We start from the raw sequence: 22,911 nt of genomic DNA on the forward strand, positions 1-22,911 counted from the left end.
GTTTCAGGTTGATGAGAAACCAGACCCTCAAGCAGCAGCTTTCAAAGTATGAAAATACACACAGCCCCACGGGAACACAATCTAAAGCCCTGCTGGCCTCTAGACCAGGTGATCTGAGGTGTCCCATTGGCAACGGTTGCAAAAATCAGGGCTCCAGACAAGTGTATAAGCTCCTTTCTGGGAGGTACCAGCAACCCGTAGTGAGGCCAAGGGAGAGAGCAAAGACGGCATCCCCTGCCCTGCGTTCCCTGCGCGCACCCCGTGCCCTTTAAACGTGTGGTAAACCTCAAGCCTGCCCCTCAGGCGGAAGCTTCAGGACAAGTAAACAGGATGGTTCACAGGAAGACTGGGATTGCATTTCAGTCCGCTGTCTACGCCACGCCCCGGGGGTAGTAGTCTGCCTAGAACTGTCTCTCTGATTGCTTCAGTTCTGTGGGGCCCAAAAACACAAGCCGCCCCCCACCAGCCTCCAGAGCCAGGCATCCAAGGGGCACCCTGTGTGGACTGTGTGTGCCCACTGGCTGCCGTGGGGCTGGGATGTGCCCGCCTGCTTCAGTGAGGCTGTGGGAGAACACAGGGATGGAGGACCCCAGCAAGGCGGAGGGACAGCCCAGCACCCCCATCCCCAGGGAGAGCCCCAACAGATGCCTTAAAGTCAGCAGATGAATCTCCCTCACACATGGTCTAGGCACTTTTCACACTGCTGCGTTTGCACTGGGTCTCAGGGCAAGTCAGTCTGTGTGTGAGCCTTTTCAGAGCAAAATATCGGTTCCTTGCAGGCTTTTTCCTGGACATAAGCCCCACTGGTTTTCAAAGCCAGACGTTTTGGGGCTCATCTTCCCAGTGCAGGTCCCAAGGGCCCAGGGGCCCAGGGCACTTTCTTTTTTTTTTTTTTTCTCTTTTTTTTTTTTAAGGATTTTTTCCCCTTTAATATAAACGTATAACCACAGTGGTCCACTGTACAAATACAAAATACGCAGGGTGTAGACCCCTCGCTCCTCAGCGAGAAGCTCTGTGTCTGTGGGACCGTTTCTGACCCGCGGGCCCGCTGCACCAGGGCTGGGCTTTCCAGCGAGCCTGCATCTCGGCCTCTCCTATCCATCTCAGTGTGGCCCTTTTATCCTTTGGGTGGGGGAGCTGTTCAACTAGTTTTCAGGCCCTTTACAGAGGGAGTTACTCCATATGCAGCCGCAGATTCAGTGTGTCCATGGGAGGAGGGGGTTCAGGACCTTCCAATGCCACTCTCTTCAATCGCCGCCTCGAGAAAACCTTGAGCAAGGCTTACCTCTGAGAGACTGAAGTGGCCACACAGATACCCAATAACAACAAAAGGGAAAGCCCTGGAACCTAGAACTGCGAGAGCTATCCTGGTTCATCCTGCTCCTTCACAGGACCCTCTTCCTAATAATCCGGGGAAATCCAATTCATTTAACTGTGAAAAGCAGACAAAAGGTGTGTGAAGCTACCATAGTAAAGCGGTTAAACACAAAGGTAGGTAAACTACAAGTGAGAGAAAATCAACAGCTATCAAATCTCAACAGCATTTTATGCTGGAAAACAATGGTCATTTTTTAAGATACTCAAGTGAAAAAACTGTAAGCTGAGGATTGCATACCCAGCCAAAGTATCCTCAAGTTAAGACCAGAGACAAGGAGTTATAAACCTGTAAAACTTCAGAAAGTATTTCCCTGTGTCTGCCTGAGTAATCAAGCAGAGATTGAGTTTTAGATAATCAAGAAAAAAACGGAAGCAGCTTTAACATTAAAGATTAGGAGTGAAAAGCAAATGGTCTTCACTGTAGAACCACAACTAAAAGATGAGGATGCCACAAGAGTGAAAAGACAAGCCACAGACGGGAAGAAAATACCTGTAAAAGATGTTTGATAAAGGACTGCTAACCAAGATACACAAAGAATTCTCAAAACTCAGCAGTAAGAAAACAAATAACCTGATTTTAAAATGTGCAAAAGATCTGAACAGACACCCCATCAAAGTACACAGATGGCAAATAAGCATATGAAAAAATGTTCCATTTTATATGTCATCAGGGAAATACAAACTAAAATGAGATACCACCATAAATCTATCAGAATGACCCAAAACCAGGACACTGACAACAACAAATGCTGGCGAGGATGAGGGAGCAACAGGAATTCTGAGGCATGCTGGTGGGAATACAACATGGTACAGCCACTTTGGAAGACACTTCAGCAATTTTTCACAAAACTAAACATACTCTTACTACACGATCAAGCAATCACACTCCTTGGTATCTACCCAGAGGAGCTGAAAACTTATATCCACACAGAAACCTGCACACAGATGTTTAAACATTCATAACTGCCAAATCTTGGAAGCAACCCAACTTAAAGTAAGTGAATGAATAAATAAGCTGTGGTACATCCAAACAATGAAATATTATTCAGCGCTAAAAGGAAATGTGCTACCAAGCCACGAAAAGCCATGGAGGAAAATGAATGCATGCCTAAATAAGAAAATCCAGTCTGCAAAGGCTACACACTTTACGGCTCCAACTACATGACATTCTGAAACAGGGAAAATCATGGAGACAGTGAAAAGATTAGTGGGCTGCCAGGGACTGAGGGCTAGGGAGGGGTGAGCAGGTAGAGCAGAGGATTTTTAGGATAGTGAAACTATTCCACATGATCCTACAATGATAGACACATGTGAACCCTAATGTAAACACTGAAGTAAATGGTGGACAACAGCATGTCAGTTTACGTCCATCAACTTACAAATGTACCTTTCTGGGGTGAGATGCTGAGAGCAGGAGAGGCTCTGCGTATGTGGGGACAGGGGGTGTATGTGAACTCGGATTTCCCTCTTGACTCTGCTGTAAACCTAAAATTGCTCTAAAAAATCTATTTTTCAAATGGGGATAAAGCTGACAAAACAGTTATGGTAAATGGCATAAGCTTTAAAAAATGTAAAAATTACACAGAGAAAAAAACAGGAGAAAGATGAAACTAAATTCACTAAAATTCTTAAATATTAACTGGGAACAAAGGGATACAACATGAGGCTCACACATCAACTAGTATAAGGGAGTGGGTACAGCTCAGTGGTAGAGTGCGTGCTTAGCACACATGAGGTTCAATCCCCGGTACTTCCATTAAAAAAAAAAGAAAAGAAAAGAAAAAAAGAAGGATATGGTATGTTATGCTTCATCTAAGTAGAAAGTAAAATTCATCAATTTATTTTTTTTAATCAACTGGTATAAACCTAAACATGTATAACATCAAATTAATACTTGTAACTAAAATTAAATGTTAGAAGAAAAGGAAAGAAATAGTTACTAGATACTTTATTGTACTGCTTATGCTGGGAACAAAGTCAGTTTCTAAAGAAGAACTAAGATATAGAAGTTCTCTGATTAAAGGTAACAACTAGAATGGAAATCAAATCTTCCAAAATACCAAAAAGGAGAAAAAGGGGGCACAAAGAAAACAGAGCACATAGTGAAAAGGTCTGTGTGTGTACAGAGTAGACATGGGAAAGTTACGTGGCAGAAACAAGCCCAAATGCAGCACACTTACCAATAAAAATAAATGTGTGCAACTCACTAATCAAAAGAAAATGATTTTCAGAGTGGCTTAAAAAGCAAAATGCATCTCTATGCTCTATACAAGAGACACACCTAACACAAAGTGACTCAGACAGATTAACAAGATAGGCAGAAGTGTACTGAAAAATACAATCCAAATAAAAACAAAATGGAGACTTCAATCTTGATTCAGACTAGGCCAAATTCAGGGCAAAAGTCATTAAAGAAGATAAAGGGAATTTCATAATGCTAAAGACTACGTTGCAAAGTGGAAACTCGAAAATACTCACAAACACAAAATACAAAAGGAGACCTAAACATATAGGAAGAAAGACATTTTATGTTCTTGGATAGAAAGACATCATAAAATGCCACTTTTCCCTGAGTTAATTTATAAATCTACACATGCATAAATTTAATACCAGATTCCTCTGAACTCTTAAAATTTCACGATTTTACACTTACATATGAAAACTAGGTCAATTCATTAAACATTTCCTACTATGCAGGTACTATGGTTGTCCCTTGGGATACAAAACCAAATAAGATACTGTCCCCTTGAGAAGCTTCCAATCCTTAAGGCAATACGTATGTCATTCATGAAGGCATAATTCTTGAATAGCCCCTTACCATCTACCAAAGTGCCAAAAACCTCACCCTGCTACTGAAGACCATCTGTAGTATGTTCTCAGGTCCCCTTCTCAAGAGATACTGCCCTTGATCCATACTTTAAAACTAGAGTTAAACTGGTCTGATTCCTTCTTGTTTCATTACCTACCCTGACCCCATCCACCTGGACTGATCCTTTCCCTGTATGTCTGACTACTTCATCTTTATGCTTCTAGGTCCAACTCAGTCTACCCACAAAGTCAAATTCGTATTCCAAGTGAGTACTTTTCAGAATGTCATTTGTACTTCTCATTATCAGTATCTTGTACGGTAACACAGCTATTCAAAATTCACTCCTTCAGCAGACATTAATTTTGTGTTAACAATGCATCAGGCATTCATCTAAGTACTGGAAACAGAAAAGGAATGAGATCCAGTCCATGCTTTCCACAAAGTCACAGTCTAATGAGGGTAGCAAATCTTTAAACAGATTCACAAGGCAAACTCGATAAGGGCTACAGTAGCGATGTGTACATACTAGAAAAAGTAGGATTCTGCCAAATGGAAAGACTAAAACAGCGTGTTCTAGAATAGCTGAAGGTGGGGAGGGGTAGTTGCCAGTTAGAGAATGCCAGAAAGTTAGGTTTATGGCCAGTCCTGAAAAGCCTTGGCTAAGAAAGTGAGACTTACTTTAGAGAAAAGGGGAAATTATCTCAAAGGCAACAGAAGTCATTGAAGGATTTTACACCGGATAGTGACAATCAGATTTACATTTCAAAACGGTAACCTGAACAGTGTGACTAGGTTTAAAAAAAAAAAATTAAAAAGAGTGGAGACAGGGAAAACAGCTGATTACTGCAATGCTTTAGGCCGGAGATACAGACTTGGAGTGGTAGTACTAGAGAAAAGAAACTCGAGACTTAAAACAGAGTATCAGACTAAGACCAAGTATATTCCATCAAGTTTAAGATTCACTATTTTTAAGATAAACATTTTATACCTCAAGAAAGAAAAAATGCTGGCAATGAAACTATGATCTAATGGGGTTTTTCTTCACTTAGAATTTTCCTTTTATATTTTGTAGGAAGAACTCTTTTGAACTGATGGAGACAGATTTTTATCAGATGTCGTCCTCTGTTGCACCTTTCTTTTTGTTTTGATGTCATATAGTGTGATCCTTTTGAAGATACTTAACTGAGTAATTAAGAGCAACAAACACAGCACCTGACTCACATAACTGAACTAAATTAAAAATATGACTAGCCGTAAGCAAGTTCACACATAAGTGATGACAACTGTCATGACTGTTGTCTACCTGAGAGTAATTATAAAACTCATGCTGATTTCAGAGATGTTAAAATGGGGGAAAATGTACAATTCAGAATCAGTGAAACATTACCGTGTATACACGTCTATTCTCCCCAGCTAGAATACACCTCAAGAGTAGGATCAAATCTAATTTATTTTTCCCCCTACAGGTCCTAATACAATGCTGTGAGTACTCTGGTTACTCAAGAAATGTTTGTTTATAAAACAACACAATAAATTATAAACATCCTTGGCCACAGTTAGTAGGGCCATGCTAAACATGGATTTACTACAGGTATGTGTTTTTGAATGACGTTCTCTGGCTGTCAGCTAGTCCACTGGATTTTATTTTCCAAGTCACTTCATTCTGTTTTAAGGAAAAATAACTAAAAGTTCAAAGTAACACCTTATACCAGCAGGTCTCACACTTCAGTGAGTATAAGGATCAACAGGGTAGTTTATTGAAAATGCATATCCTCAAGCCTCAATACAGTAATTTTGTTTCAACAGAATCTCAGGTAGACTCCATGAATCTACATTTTAAAAAAGATGTTCTAAAACCCAACTTCTGCCTCAGAATTCCACCAAAAGCTGTTGTTCTTCAGCAATGGCCTATACGAGGCCAAACAAGTGAAGGACCACAACCATCTCTGGCATCCCTGCACCTGAAAATCAATCATCACGTGGTTGCTCCCCTTACACACAGCATGGACCCGTCACTGGGAAGTGGCTGCCCACCAAGGACTACCGTGATAAAAAACACATTGTATAGGACTAAAGTATTAGATATTGAAGGAAAAAAAGAGCAGCGACATTGAAGACACAGCAAGAGAAATTATCCAAATGAAACAGGGAAAAACAAAGAATAGAACAGAATAAAAATAAAGTAAACAGAGCACCAGTGAGCCATCGGACAACTTTAGGCAATCTAATGTACGTCTAACAGGCGTCCCGAAGGAGAGGAGAGATACAGGAGGTATGATGTTTCTTGAGAAATAATGGCCCAAATTTCCCAAATCCTATGAAAACATACAACCTACAGACTCAGGAAGCTCAACAAATCCCATGCTCAAGAAACCTGAAGAAAACTACACCAAAGCACACCATAGTCCAATCGCTTACAGCCAGTGATGAAAAAGAATATCGCATCACATGCAGAGAAACAAAGGTAACACTTGACTTCTTGTGAGAAACGGTGCAAGCTAGAAGACACCAGAGCAACATCTCTGAGGTACTAAAGAAAAAACTGTCAACCTAAACTTCTTCACCCAATGAAAATACCTTTCAAAAGCAAAGGTGAGAAAAAGACTTTTTAAGATATACAAAGCTTAAAAAAATTTATCAGCAGCAAACACATACAACAAACTTGCTAAAGAATGTCCTTCAAGTAGAAGGAAAATGGTATGAGACGGCACTCTGGATCCACATGAAGGACTGCGAGCACTAGAAATGGTTAACTACGTGGGTAAATGTAAGGGTTCTTATTATTTAACTCCCTTTAAAAAGTAACCAATTGTTCAAAGAAAAAAATAATCGAAATGTATTGTGGATTTTAAAGCATATGAAGAAGTAATATGTATGACAATCACAGGACAAAGACTGAAAGGAAAAACAGACGTACAGCTGACCCCTGAACAACGTGGGTTTGAACTGCACAGGTCCACTTATGTGTGGTTTTTCTTTCAACAAATACATATTACACTAGCATGCAATCCATGGATGGTTGAATCCACAGATGCAGAACCATGAATATCAAAGGCAGACTGTAAAGTTATATGCGAATTTTCAACTGCATGGGGGTCAGTGCCCCCAACCCATGTTGTTCAAGGGGTCAACTGTATACTTTTGAAAAGTTCCTACACTGTATGTGATGTGGTATAGTACCACTAGAAGACAGAGCGGTAAAGATGTATACTATAAACCCTAAAGCAATCACTAAATGAGCACAACAAAGAATAAGCTAAAGGAGGTAAGATAAAATCATAAAAATATATGGAATTAATCTGAAAGAAGACATAAGAGGAGGAAAAAGGGAAAAAGAAACCGAAGAGACTAATAGAAAACAAACAGTAAGATGGCAGATTTAAACCAACTGTATCACATTAAATGTAAACAGTCTAACATAAACACACCAATTAAAAGGGAAGAAGTTACTAGAAAGGATAAAAAAAGCAAGATCTAACGATACGCTGCCTACAAGAAAAGCCACTTTAAATAGGAAGACAAAAATAGGTTAAGAGTAAAAGAAAAGTAATTTTCTGACTGCTCTTTAAAAGAATGAGAACAATGAGAATGACTGCTGACATAACTGATTCACAAGTTGCCGTAATTCAGGAAATATTCTCATATTCAACAGTCCTTTTCCAGCCTTTAGCTCGAACTCTTAATACTATCTTGTACTCTTCATAGTAAAATTCACCGTATGTGTCCACATGTCATTATCATTTCAATTACCTCAACAGTACCTCTAAATAAAACTAAAGATTTCAAAATAAATTCCCAACTTGAGCTAAGAAATTAGCAGTGTATTCTAACCATTAAGTAACCACAATGTGTTCTCGAAGATGTGTACATATGTTGGATATTTACTCCTATATAAACAGTGATTTCATTTAATACTCTGTATTCAGACAACTGAGTCCGAGCCAGATGGCAGAAGCCAAAGATAACCGCATCTCACCACATCCCCTACCTCTGGGAAAAGGTTAAAGAGGCTATTGGTTTTTCTTTCTGATAAAAGACACTTGCCAAAAATGTTTTAATATATCTGCATGGCTGTTTAACCGCTAGCCATTCACTGAAGCATTTATAAAGAGACATAGATGCCAGGCATTGTACTGTATTGTGCTAGGCACTGGGGATACAAAAATCAACATTATGTTCTTAAGAGTCAAGTCTGATAGAGAAAGGATAGGAATATATGTCTGTGAAATGTCTTAAGATGCTGGAAATCATACTACAGAATGTTTGTTCATCTTCTCAATTTTCTAAATATGAACTGGTCCATTTCACCTAACTTGTGAACGTTTATATACACAGGGCTGCTTGTACTTGTCCTTTATGATACTTTTGATGTCTGCAGGGTCTGTCGTGGTATCCCCCATTTCATTCCTGCTATTGATAATCTGTGTCTTCTGTCCTTTTTCCTTCGTCAGTCGTGTTAGAGGTTTGTCAATTTTATTCATCTTTTTAAAAACCAGCACTTTGTTTCATTCATTTTCTCTAGTTTTTCTGTTGTCAATTTCATTGACTTCTGCTCTCATCTTTATTGTTTGCTTCCTTCTGCTTGCTCTCGGCTGTATTTTGCTCTTCTTTTTCTAGGTTCTTAAAGTGGGAGATTAGATTGTTGATTTGAGACTTTTCCTTTTTCCTAATGTATGAATATTTAGTGCTATAAATTTCCCTTTGAAATTGAATTACAGACTCAGAAAAAGAGTAAGAGGTAGTCAGAAATTTGGGAATAAATAGCAGGAATTTTAAAGATAACCAAGTGGGAAAAAGAACTAATTACTAGGAAAAGAAAGTTCTCCAAGTAAAGAAAATATTCAAACCTAGCTGAAAGACGAGGCACTGCTACTAGAACAATTCCTGGACTGAATGACTTCGGGTAAATGACCGCAAAGTCAACCACATACACGGAGGAAAGAACCCACACGTGGAACACAGCTCACCAAATCTGCACTAAAGAGAACGCAGGACAGGGAACAGGCAGTGCAGGGGCACAGGAAGAGCTGCAGGATCTCTCTTCTCCAGTTTAGCAGCCTTGGCTGAGCTTCTTGACACTCAGACAATTTCACAGATCAGCAAATGCTGCCCAACAGCAGCTGAGACCGCGTATATGCAAAGGGTAAGTGTAGAAATGTCACGATTTCACCTGAGTTGCCCGCCCCGCCATGGAAAAATACTAATTTTGAATGTAGCATATCGAATAATCAAATATCTTTTTGCTTACCCTCTGAGCTTTTGCAAGTTCTTCTTTTAATCTTTCGTAGCCCTTTTCTCGGACTTCCAAAACAGACGGGCTTCGTAAGCGGGACAGACTATCAGTACTCAGCCCAAAGATATCATCACTGCTCTCACAAGCCTCGGTTACCGTAGCACCCTGTAAAAACTCCCTCTCTGCCTTACAGTTGTCCTTTCTGGTGGTAAATTTCGTTAACCCAGCTGTGACTCCAGAGGTAGAACAAGGTGCTGGGTCTGTAACATGGATGCTGTAAAGCAGAGTTCAGAAACCATCAGCATATGATCAAATTTAACGGGCATAAACACACATATCTGTAACTGCATTATCCAGTCTGTTCACCACTATATCTAATTAATAACATGTCCTAACTGACACTTTGCTATACATCTGAAACACTGTAAATCAACTATACTTCAATAAAAAAGAAATTTTGGAATAAAAAAAAAAACAGAATTACCTCCAGAGAAAATAAAGAACTGCTTAAGAAAGGAAATCTAACCATATGTCATTGTATGGTTCATCTGTGAATAATCTGTGAATAAAATATGCATAGTAATGTAAAAAAATAGTCCTCTATTCTTAAAATTAGAATCAATTAAATTAAACTTAAAAGACATACATTTAAAACATCCTCAAAGGGAGAACTTTCTATTTATGCTGATGGTATTTCATCTTGTTAGTATCAAATATATTTTCTCAGCCTTTTGAAATGTTTTCTAATCTTGGCAGTGGTAGGGAAGGTTGTGGTACTGATGAAACAAAATTAGTCATATAAGGAAAACGGTTGAAGTTAAATGACATAGGGGGTACATAGGGGCTTATTCTACCATCCTGTAATTTTTGCACATGCATGAAATTTTCCAAAATAAAAATTTTAAAAAACATTATCCACATAGTATCTTTTTGTTTATACTTAAGCCTTAGCCATCTCATCTAATCAAAAAAAAAAAAAAAAAAGAAAGAAAGAAAAAGACAACATGTCCTGAGACAAAGTAACCACATTTCAAGTCCTTCATAGTCACATGTGGCTAATGGCTAGCATATTAGACAGCCCAGAAACAGAGTATCTTCATCACCCCAGAAAGTTCTGTTTGACAGTGTAACTCTAGAACAAGGGTCTGCAAACTAAATGCAGGATAAATCTAGCCTGCCACCTGTTAAGGCCCACAAGCCAAGAATGATTTTTACATTTTCAAATGGCTGAAAAAATCAAAATAATATTTTGTGGTACAGAAAACCACATGAAATTCAAAATTCAGTGTCCATATACAAGGTTTTATTGGAGCTTATTCATTTATGTACCGTCTACGGCCGCTTTCACACTTTAACAGCCGAGCCCAGCACTACAACAGAGAATGCACAGCCCACAAAGCTTGAAATATTTACTATTAGGCCCTTAACACAAGAAGTCTGCGACCCCTGCTCTTGATCACTAACATGTATTGCTCCTCTTGGACAACCTTATATTATTCAAATTTTCTAAAATAATAAAATGTAAACTCTGTTTGTTTAATACAATACTCTAGAATAAGCATTTTGAAGATCTCCTACCTGATACCGGATATTTCAGCACAATTTAAACGTCTCGGAGATGAATAGACAGGTTGCGTAGGCAGGTCGGAAACATCTAAGGTGTTGGCCTGGATAGGGGCGGGGCACAGCGCTGAGGGGTGGGGCCGGTAGATAACACTGGGTGAGGTAGTCTGCTCCTGAGTTCCCGGTTCATACACACCAAGGAGGTCCGGAGAAGTAGGTGAGGCAAGGTTTACTTCATGGAAGCCTTCCAAGGGGTCATTAGCCATAGCAAAAGCCTCATCATAGGATGACCTATGTTAAAACAAAAAGCAGGTGATTATTTGAGATAGTGACACTTAAAATTACAATGTATAATTTATAAAATGTGCTTAACAGTCCATTATAAAGTATAAACTTACAATAAAAGAGACAGCAAAAGAGAAAAGACTATAATCATTTAACATTTATCAAGTGACCTCAGAGCATAAACACTACCAAAGACAATCTGATCCGGAACAAACTTGACAGTGATAGCTCACACTGTCACAGCGAGTAATTAATAAGTAACAGTGAGGAATGAATGAAAATTTGCTTGATATTTTTAACTTTGCTCTCATATGAGACTTTGGTTAGAATGAGTTGAAGAGGCAGTGAAGACAGACAGACATACACACTTAGAATGAGGTAGACCTAAGTTCAACTAACTGTTCTGCTCTGCCTCATGCTGGCTATGTGACTTTGGATGAGAGTTTTTTCTTTTGAAGTAATTTCAAATTTACATAAGAGTTGCAGAACTCTTAAATATTTCACCCAGATTTCAAAACTGTTCACATTTTAGAACCAGTTGAGAGTAGGCTTCAGGCATGATGCCCATTACCCCTTAATACTATATATATTATACATAATATATATAACCCTAAGTACAAGGACATCGCCAATCTAACCACAAATCCATCACCAAAATCATAAAGTTAACATTGATCACTATGACCATCTAAATGACTCAAATTTCACTGCTTGTCCTAATGATGTTCTTTATAAGCCCAGGATCTACCCCAGATCATGCATCACATTTCTCTAAACCTCTGGTTTCTCCTCTAACGGGATGAGAATGGGGATAACAACATCCCCTCCCACCTCGAGGCTGCCGCGAGGACGAGGAAGATGATGCGTGTGAAGTACTTAGTGGTGAACTGAGTACCTGCACAGAGTATGGCCTCAATAAACATCTGCTATCAGGGTCAGCCACTAACAGTAACAACTATGCTTCAGCTTCTCCATAAGTAGAGAATGTTTCACATAACTACACAATCACATCACAAAGTTTACACGAGAACTAAAGAGTGCACCACTCAAGATTTTCACTTGAAAAATATAAAAGAAATCTTATAAGCCTTTATTGATGTCCCACTGTCCACAAATGAATTCTAAACTTGTTATCCTGAAAACCAAGGTCTTCTGTGACCTGATGCCCACCTCTCTTTGCAATTTTTTCTTTCCTACAACAGTACTTTGAGAATCATGACTAACGCCTTCCCAGAACTTCCAAAAATTCCCAAACACAAGTACCAATGTAGCACATAATTTCATCAGAAAATACAATAAAAACCTTTTCATCATAAAATAAAAACCTTCATTTGTTAAACTGACTGAAAAATTTTACTCTCTCATACTTTAATTATTTTTAATTTTTCGGGGTGGGTAGGTCATTAGGTTTATCTGTTTACTTACAACTTTTGGTGGAGGCACTGGGGATTGAACCCACGACCTGGAGCATGCTAGGCATGCACTCTACCCCAGAGCTATACCCTCCCCGCTCTCTCATACTCTTAATAAAAAGAGTGAAAAAATAAGACAAATAGGTGTACACCCAAAACTAACACAACAATGTAAATCAACTGTACTTCAGTAAATAAATAAATATAAATATCCTTTAAAAAAGAAATTTAAAAAATAAGTAGGGAACAACAAAAGACTGCAGTAAGGCTGGGAAAGAAGAGCATCGACAAAATATTTATACATTCTCTCACAATTACAGAATTACAAAATTATACATCTCAGACCTTCAAGGACATTCAGTCAGCCCTCTGGATCCATAGATAGCACATCCTCAGAGAGAAAATATTCAGAAAAAAAAATTCCAGAAAATACCAAAAAGCAAAACTTGAATTTGCCACACACTGGCAACTACTGACAGAATTTACACTGTATTAGGTATTATAAAATTATAAGAGATGACTGAAAGTATACAGGGGATACGCATAGGTCACATGCAAATACTACGCCATTTTATATGAGGGACTTGAGCATCCAGGGATTTTGGAATTGGCGGGGGTGGGTCCTGGAACCAGTGCCCCCTGGAGACCGAGGGAAGAAAATATATGGACAATCAAAACTGTAACTATTAAGTCCACAAATGCCAAATTTTAAATCCAATGAATGTTTTCTTTATTGTAGCAAACAGTAATTTCAGTCCTCATAATGAGACTAATCCTTGCTTTTTCACCCAACATACTCTCTACGCTAAAAAGAAGGTTGTATTAAGAAGGAACTTAAAGTGTTTCACACTCAATTATAATTTATTATTTTTTCCAAAATAACATTTTTTATTCCTCACTCATAATACACACACATATACACCAAAGCAAACATCTAACCCTGGATATTTCATTTTCACTTGAAAATAGTTTACTAATCAATTCACTTTATCGCAGAAATGAGGTTTTCATTAAACACTGACATGTTATCAGAAATTATGGTACTTCCTTTTTTCTCTCCCATATACTTCTATTTCACCTCTCTATACCTGAGAGGTTCACGGAATCACAGTGTAAAAGCATCTGCATTTCTGGAAATGTAAAATAGTACAAATCCTCTGGAGGAAAATTTCACAGTATCTAACACAATGACCTATTCACTGAATCTGTGACCCAGTATGCCCACGTACAGGGCTTTACTCAAAGATAAATGGGCAAAAAAAAAAAAAAAAGAAAGAAAAGATATATACATTAGGCCAACAGCATTAGCAAAAGACTGAGTGAACTAACATAGGTACGTCCTCCTAACGAAGCACTATACAGCCGTTAAAAATAAATGAGTAATGTCTACATACTTCTATGAAGTGATCCTCAGGATATGCTGACAAGTTCAAACACAAGTAACTGTATATAGTAAGCTACCTTTTACCCAGGAAGGGAGAAAATACAAGTTTATTCATATGTATATATAATATATATATTCATATGTACTTTTATTTTAGAATGGAAGGATAAAACAAAAACTAATTTAAAAAGTTACCTTTAAGAAAAGGGAAAGAGCAGGAAGAGGAGAAAGGCATAAAAGCTAGACTTTCCCAAGTGTACTCTGCTTTGTACATTTAAATCTGAACTTGAAACCATGTAAATGATAAAACAAAATTAGATTAAAAAATATAATATAAATCTGGCTGTGAATTGAGATGGTAGTTTAATCACATCAAAAAGAACTATTTCAGGTGATTTTAAAACACAGTAATAAAGCTGTATGTCCCTAGTGGAACATACCCTAAGGACAAAAGGAAGTTTAAAAAAATCATACACTATTTTCAGTAATCATGTTAGTAGTAATGTTGATATTGCTATTCTGAAACTATAATACAGGATAAGATTAAACAAGTTATGTTCATATCATTCGAAACTAAGATTTTCAGCATCTGAGAGAAGAGAGACCAATATAAAATCAAGGAATTTAAAACTCTGAAGTCCTAAATTTGAATCAGAAACATAAGGAAAACATTTTCGATTTAAAAAAATGCCTGCCTTTATCCACTGAAAACGTATAACACCAGGAACCAACTCAGGAGCAATGAGTACCCCTCGTGCCCAGAGTAATACCATTTCCTATAAAAGAACAAGGGCTCCTCGGAGGAGAAACGGCAGATTCCAGGCCCGGGGCAGTAACGTACAAAAGGGCCCGGGAACATCTTGTTACACCAGGAAGCCAGAAAGCTATCAAAGCCTCCTGGAGTGGTATCAAAGGACTCCCACGAACCAAAGATGGGACAGTCTGAACACCAGAAAGGATAATATCTATCAGGAAAAAACCAAAAGCAGTTTTAAACCCATGAGTTCATGATTAATACTAAAAATAAAACAAAAACAAAATCTCACTGGTCCCTTTTGATCAGTGCTATGGAACCGATTCACTACTTCGAAAACTGGTAAAATGAAGGAAAGCACCTAATATTTCTCCTGACACTCCTACACACCAGAGAACTAAACAGTTTATAAGAAAAAGTTCCTCTTTCGTAAGAGGCCCACTTAACAAATGTAACTCTGCAGTCCTAATGAAATAATGAGTCGAGGCAATATTCATCGATAACTATTAAGACCTTCAGGTAAAAATCTACCTGGGGAACTTTACAGTTAATGGATCAGAATGACAGACCCTCAACTCACTGATGACGTCTTATTACAAAAAGGGAGAAAATAAGACACTAAGAAAATTACGTGGCAGAACAGGAAATGAACAGTACCACCAAGCATGGAGCATTCTTGCCCCTTTTTAAAAAAAAAATAAAAAGACCCCAATCCAATCAAGCCTCTGGGTCATCACCAGTTTATAGAAAATACAGAGGCTGGAGGAACATATTAAAAATAACACCATATGGATGAAAAGTGCAAAATCTAGACTTTGGGAAACTATTGGATAAACCATCTGTTTTTTTCAACAAAATAAAATGGGGGAAAAGAGGGAATTTATAAAGAGACTTAAGAGACATAAAGAAATATAATGTGTAGATCTTGGCCGCATTCTTACTTGAATTTACCTACTGTAAAAACATATTATGAGCCCACCAAGGGAACTGGAACACTAGCTATCACTGGTATTATCATGACTTACTGTCCATCCTTAGGGATAATAATAGCATTATGGTCACATAAAAAAGTTGTCTTTTAGAGATACACACTGAAGTATTTACAGACGAAATAAGATTACCTGGGCAGGTAGGGTATAGCTCAGTGGTAGAGTATATGCCTAGCATGCACGAGGGTCCTGGGTTCAATCCCCAGTACCTCCATTAAATAAATAAATAAGTAAGCCTGATTACCTCCCCCCACCACAAATAAATAAATCAAAAAAATTTTAAAAAAAGATTACCTGGATTTGCTTCGAAAGAATCCAGGCAGAGGAGGGAAGAGGGGGCTGGCCATCCAATTACCAGTCCCAATCGCACAGTATTAGGGCTGTTTCTCCCATGATAACAGCTAATATTCACTGAGCACCCACCTGACATCAGGTATAGTTCCAGTACACGCAGAGTGGAGGAAACTTCAGGTTAGGGCAGCCAGGATTAAAACCTATGTCTGTCAGACTCCAGAGTCGGAGCTCTGAACCACCAGCCCACACTACCAAAGAACTGCTTTGTCATTCCACTGTTAGATCGTTTGAGCAAAAACGTTTGAGCAACTCCTTAAGTTGAATTAAAGCCCATCATCCTTGTAACATCCACCCTATTTTTCCTATAAACTTAGTATTTCAACTATTCTTCCAAAAAGTATTTATGGAGAGTCTACTATGTGCCAGGCTCTGGGGAAAGAAGGCAATAAGTCATCTCTGCTCCCAAAGAGTACCCATAGAGTAGGAGGCACTGCCAATTAGAGGCAACGAGGGTGTAGTGAATGCCACAGAATATGCAAAGAGTACTGAGAGACCACACAGGAGGGGCAAATAAATCAAACAGAAAGGACTCCCAGAGAAAGTCAAGCCAAAGAAAAGACCCAAAGCAGCAGCAGGAAATGAGAACGATAAAGCCCTTGAATTAGCTTTCCAGGCATGTCTTAAGATGTGAAAGCTAAGCATTTATGGAAAATACAAATATTCCATAAACTGGAGCACAGGCTATGAACGTAAGACACAAACCTCAAAGAGAGGTAGGTTTGAATCCTGTTTCTGACAAATCAGCGGGCCAGTGTGTGCCTACATCCTCTCGCCTGGAAATCTGTCCCTGGAATTTCTTCCTCACAGGATGAGAATTCAAAGAGAAATTCAAGTAAGTAGCACTTTGTGGAGCAGTCTGAGCAGTGCCTCCACCTACAATGTTTTCATTCTGGGGGATACATTTAAACATATTTAAATTCCAATCACTCCTGCAAAGGAGATTATTTTAAGACTAAATGTAGTCCCTTTTTCAAGCATGTGAAATTTCCGTAAAATGTAACTTAGCTAGTAATGAGCTGCCAATCACACTGATCTGAAAATCTCTGGCTCTTTCAAATAGTGCATGGAAGCTTTAAGATTTATTCTGTATTCAAAGATCTTATATTAATAAAATAAACTGCTATTTTTAAGGAGTAGTACTCTTTGTATTAAGTAATGGATAATTCAAAAAACTAGTTTCAAGTGGAGATTATCTCAATTCATAAACCAAACTTGTCAAGGATCATTACAAATGTGTGAAAAAGATGGCAGCATTAAATTCTTCTGGGTGAGTTACCAGCACAGCTTGGCTGGCTTTATTATTACTCAGCTTTAATAAAGCTGATTTCCAATTTAAAAACAAAAGTTGATCAAAACAATTTGCTTGCATGCATTTCATTTGACTTCTTTCCAGAAGTCAGCATTATCACTGCAAAACAGCAGCCAATACTACTGAAAGCTAATTATGTCAGTTAACTATGTGTTGCTAAGAACTTCACGTGTTTTACTCATTTAATGAATGCTTAGAAAAATCTTAATAATTTATATACTTATTAAATACATTTTATCCATATATTAGTATAAAATAAGTGTATTTAATAAATTTTTATCAATTACATTTATTGTAGTTGGAACGGAAGGATGAATGCCAGCTTCAACTCCTCAGGGCAAATCCTGGTACTAAGTTATAAGAACACAGGTATGAAAATGAACTAAAGAGATGGCATATTGCCTAATAGGAGCCACTAAATGCTCACCCTGTGGGTTGTGGGGATAGGAGGAGGGAGAAGAGAACGTTTCAAGGAGAAGTAAAATACTACATTTTAAATGCTGACTAAGAGTCCAGCACATGGGCTAGGCCAGGAAATAAGACAGGACAGTCAGGGAATTAACAGTTTGGCACTAATGAAACAACAAAAAAGAGAGTGACAGAAAATCAGGCTGGAGAGGCAGGTATGTGACAGATCATCAAAAGTTTCATTTAACACAGAAAATGTTGCTTAGTGTTTATCCTGAAGAGATACTCAGATCTACCTTTTAGGAAGTACAGACGTCCTGGGATGTTATTAGAAAAATGACTTCCAAGGCAATGAGGACTTTAACTATAGAGAGGAGACTAGAGACAACTGGTTAAGAGGTTATTGTCACAGGCTAGGCCTGAGATTATGAAGGTCTGATCTAATGCTAAGGTCACGTACTGGCAATGAGGGGCCAGAGGCATATGCATATACATGAAAAAATATTCAGAACACTAGCTTCATTTAGATGTCTACATACACACGTACATTATATATATTACTCCAGTTTTTCTTCACAGCATCTCTTAGCTCTATTTTACAGATATAGAAACTGAGACTCAGCGAGACTCATTAATTCTGTCAAGGTCAGTCAATAAATAACAGAGCTAGGATGCAACCCCTAGTGTGTCTGACTCTAACATTTGACTCCACTACATCTAAGAATCACTTAAAAGGAAAAACTGATTGGGGGTCAGGAGTACAACTCGAATAAAGGTTAGATCAAGACAAGATCTCGAAGGCAGTCTTGGCCAACCAACCACAGAATTGAACAATCCAAACAGAAGAATCCTATTTAATCTCTGAACACTTCACTTTTAGGAATAAAAAACTAGAGTTTCTTTAATGCGCTGCTACTGAAATGAGCATTTGCTATTACTCTGTGTTCTTTCTTTTCCCCTCTGTTTTCTTTGCTATCATTTCCCTATTTTACTGCTATGCTGGGATTTTAAATACTTATTCAGCCCCTTACACTTCCTGGGGGGGGAACAGCCCATAAATAAAAAAAAAACAGAAGCCTGATTTTACCACAGTGGTCTTATGGTGCATTGAAAAAAATGTGGATACTTATTACTGAGGAATTCGTGTTACTTTTTAAAGCATGTAGTGTTGTAACTAACTGCCCTCATCTTATAGAAATGCATAGAGATATTTATGGATGAAATTATACAATGCCTGGAATTTGCTCAAAATAATACAGGAGGGGGAGTAACACAGGGAAGGAGATGAGGTGGGACTGACCACTGCTGACGGATGGGCTGGGTGATGGGAAACTTGAGGTACATTGTACTTTTGTATCTATTTATTTGAAATTCTCCATAATTAACAAGCTTTAAGATTTATTCAAATACTATATAAAGGAAGAAAAAACAAAACAAAAAGGTGTATATATAAAAAATCATTTTCTCATTAAGTTTTTTTTATCATTATAAAGTTGGTTTTCCAAACTAACATTTTGGTTGTAACAAAAAAAATCCACACTTACATTTTAAGAAGTAGTCTATGTTTATAAGTGTGAATTTAATTAATAACTCAAGGGAAAAATTAGTTAGATGGTCGGTCAAGCTGTACAACCTCGCTACTCTTATAAAAACAGACCACAAAATAATTTCCATTTACTAATTCCACAGGACTGTACAACCTGACGGATTAAGAGATGTTAGCTATGGGAAACTTAAGGGTTTTCAGAAAATTCTCAGAACTTACTAGGTTACTAATAGTGTATTTAATTACAAAATCTTGAAATGAAAACATAAAAAAATAACTTTTTTCAAGTTTCTTTCTCTTAAAAATGGAAGCGTCCTTATTTTATGAATGTAAGAATGCATGTCAAGTAGCCACTCAAGAGGCACTGAAGTATGTACTGACTGGATAAATAAACAGTAAGAGTCTTTAGAGAGGGAATGAACGGCAGAGCTGTGAAGAGTGGAGACAGTGACTCCAGACTACCTTTGTTCAAAAAATAGAGATAAACTAAATCTAAGGATCTTGAGAGAGTAGCAAGACTGGAGAAACTGGAGGTTTTAAAGTCTGGGGAAACCTGAGCATTTGACCAAACTAGCTTCAGAAAACCTCCTTTCTAGTTCGGACTGTCATCAACCGGCTGTGTGAACCTGGGCAAGTCAGTTTCTCTGAGCTTCAGTTTCAACACCTATAACGGTGGTGATATTATCTCTCCGCCTACATAGGAGGAAATCAAATGGCTTAAGTGTCGATGTAAAAATGTACCGTAGCACGTTAAGGCACAACACAGATGTACGATACCTGCAAAGATCTAAGAGGGAGTGAATGATAGGAAAACAAAAAGAGTACACGAGGGGGTTTGTCTTACAAACCAGAAGGGACTCTTACTTATGGGAGATAAAAGGTAACAAAGGTGAAAACAAGTCTTCCTGAGGCACACAGTTCAAACAGAATTCTCTTCCCACAGGAAATTAATTAATGCACATTCACTTACTGTTTTTTGAACTTACTTTGGTTGTTCTTTTGCACTGTATCCTGCTCTGTCAACCAGGTGCCCACAAACACATACTCAGTACTATTATCCGGACACATCGAATGACAATTCACTTGTTCAGTTGGTCCTCGGCGATCACATGTGCGCTCCTTTGCGCTTCCAGGGTGCTCTCACATTCCTGCACAGTTTCCTTCTACTACCTTGTCAGCTCAAACACTTCTATGTAGAATTTCATCAACTTCCATTATGCTTCTACTTACAACCTTGTTAACTATAAGCAACAGATCTCTCAAACTTGAACTACTTTCATAATTTTCATTCTCTTTCCTCTGATCTACGTAATCTTAGCTTATGGCTACAGCTATATTAATCCCATGTTGCTGATATCCTAAAATCAATCAAGATTATCTTTTCACTTTTTTCTAACCATGATTATATACAATTTAAGCTTATGAAACCACCTCATTTGGGTGTAAGTTGAAGGGAAAAGAAGGGGAAACATGGAGATGGTAAGTTAACGCTACCTGTTGTAAGTAACCCTCCCTTCCTTAGTCCCCTCAACTCTCACTCTGAACACTGGTTTCCGTTTCTCCTGCTCCCCCAATTTCAATCCATACTAATGTTATTCCACTGACCAGCCGTCACCAAACACAGCATAGTACCTCCTGGGTTCCAGACCCAATGCTAAGCTATAAAACGGGGTAAAATCAACTTAAGCCCTGTGCTCAAAGCACGTATACACTCGCGGAAGAGACCTCATTGTCACCATTTACAAATACAATGTAAATATCGAATAAATACCAAAACAGAAGCATGGACTCGGTGTTTGGAAAGCATAAAAGAGAGGAAAAAAAAGTACTGTCTGGCAAAGGTAAGGTCAACAGTACAGAAAAAGAGGAACTAGCTAGAAACGAGTTTTCAAAAGCTGAGATATTTTATTTTTAGGATATCGGATGTACTTAAGTAATTAAATTTAGTAACCGATTTACTACCCTTTGCTGAACTACAACCTAACAAGAAATACACAGGGCAAAGGGTTAGTCTGAAAAGCTGTATCCCCTCACAATGGCCTCACAGCCTCCCCTCAACACATAAACATCTCTACCAACCACTCGCCCTTCCTCCCTCCCTGCTCTCCAGCTGTGCTAGCGCTCTGTCTTACTGGCATTCATTAAAATTACGACACATATGGATGTAAAAGTGCCTTCTAAATTTTGAAGAACTTACAAAAGCTAATTGGGAATGATTATATGGCCTACCTTCCACACTCCTTGTAAAGTCTCTCCTTTAACTCCCACCGTGACTTGCAGAGTAGATGCTCGATGAATATTTGATTTAAAAATCTCTGAAGATGCATTAAGAATTACTTATTACACCAATATTAAGTATCTCATAAAAGCTAAATTAAAACCAATTCTTCGGCATTACCACCTACACAAGAGGAAGCAGGAGAGTGTAGTGGTTACGCGCAGGGACATCAAAGACAAACTGCCTGACTTCTAATCCAGCCCCCTCACTTAATTAGCTGCGTGACCCTATGCAACCTCTCAGCGCCTCAATCGTCTCAATTATAAAATGGGGTGAAGGATTTCCCACCTCCTCGGCCACTGCGAGAGTAAACGAGCTAGCACCGGGCTCACCCCGAACCTGACACACGGTAAAGCGCCAGACCCCACAGTGGTGGCATCACTATCATGAGGAAACATGGGTATTTCTTATCCAGAAATACAAACGACACAAACACCCTTCATCTGAGTGTCTTCTCATGGTCACAGAGCTCTTCTGCAGAAGGTGTAGCCCAGGAATGGAAGGACAAGCCCGTCAGGAGATCCATCCCGGGCTGTCACACTCGCTGTTTAATCCTGGTTCTGCCATTCGTCAGCCACAGAACCACCGACAACTGAGCAGCCAAAGGCAGGCGATTTCACCTCTCTGTGCCTCAGCTTCCTAATCTGTAAAACACAATACCACCACCTGTACACCAGGAAGGTCCCCAAAATTAGAGGAGTCAAGGGACCTGAAGCGACACAGCACAGTGCACGCACACTGACGAGCCAATTATTTGTTGCTCTCCCCCACCTCCCACATGGAGAATCTCACTTCATTCTCATCCCGTCTTTATGAAGTTCATACTAGGCTGAGCCAAATTAAAACCAGCTGAGTACTGGCAAATTTGTATGGTTCAACCTAATACTGTATCCATCTACAAACGGAGAAAAGCAGCTCAGAGGTTAAATGATACGCTCCAGGTCACATGCACAGCAAGTACTGGAGCTAAAACGTTAAAAAGCAGATAAATAATTTTTCATTAAAATTGGTTCAGTGAGTCCTGCTCAGAAAGGGGGGGAAGGTTTGCTAACTATAATAACACATGTAAAACTACCATAACCTAAGAGTTTCTGTACTGCCGTATCAAAAAAACAAGGTGATCACACAGATTTCTAAGAATCTTTCAATTTTAAAAATTATTTGTAGAGGGTCTATGTGTATACTGCAGAGGTTGGAGATTTAGTAAAAA

The 22,911-nt window shown here is 38.6% G+C and overlaps 1 protein-coding gene across 6 annotated transcripts in view; it reads right to left on the reverse strand.

Moving 5' to 3' along the window:
* RAB3IP (RAB3A interacting protein) overlaps positions 1–22,911 on the reverse strand; it is a 149,173-nt gene that overhangs the window by 19,949 nt on the left and 106,313 nt on the right. For 5 of the 6 annotated variants that reach the window (XM_074375425.1, XM_074375424.1, XM_074375427.1 and 2 more), the window contains 2 exons: positions 10,998–11,273; positions 9,435–9,693 (listed from right to left, as the gene is read on the reverse strand). In XM_074375425.1, coding sequence (XP_074231526.1) covers positions 9,435–9,693; positions 10,998–11,273 — 535 coding nt within the window. Of the gene's footprint in view, positions 1–9,434; positions 9,694–10,997; positions 11,274–21,652; positions 21,845–22,911 lie in introns of those variants that run through there. The other variant, XM_045513294.2, reaches the window with a different exon arrangement.

The sequence above is a fragment of the Camelus bactrianus genome, chromosome 12, assembly GCF_048773025.1.
Source record: "Camelus bactrianus isolate YW-2024 breed Bactrian camel chromosome 12, ASM4877302v1, whole genome shotgun sequence".
Taxonomy (NCBI): domain Eukaryota; kingdom Metazoa; phylum Chordata; class Mammalia; order Artiodactyla; family Camelidae; genus Camelus; species Camelus bactrianus.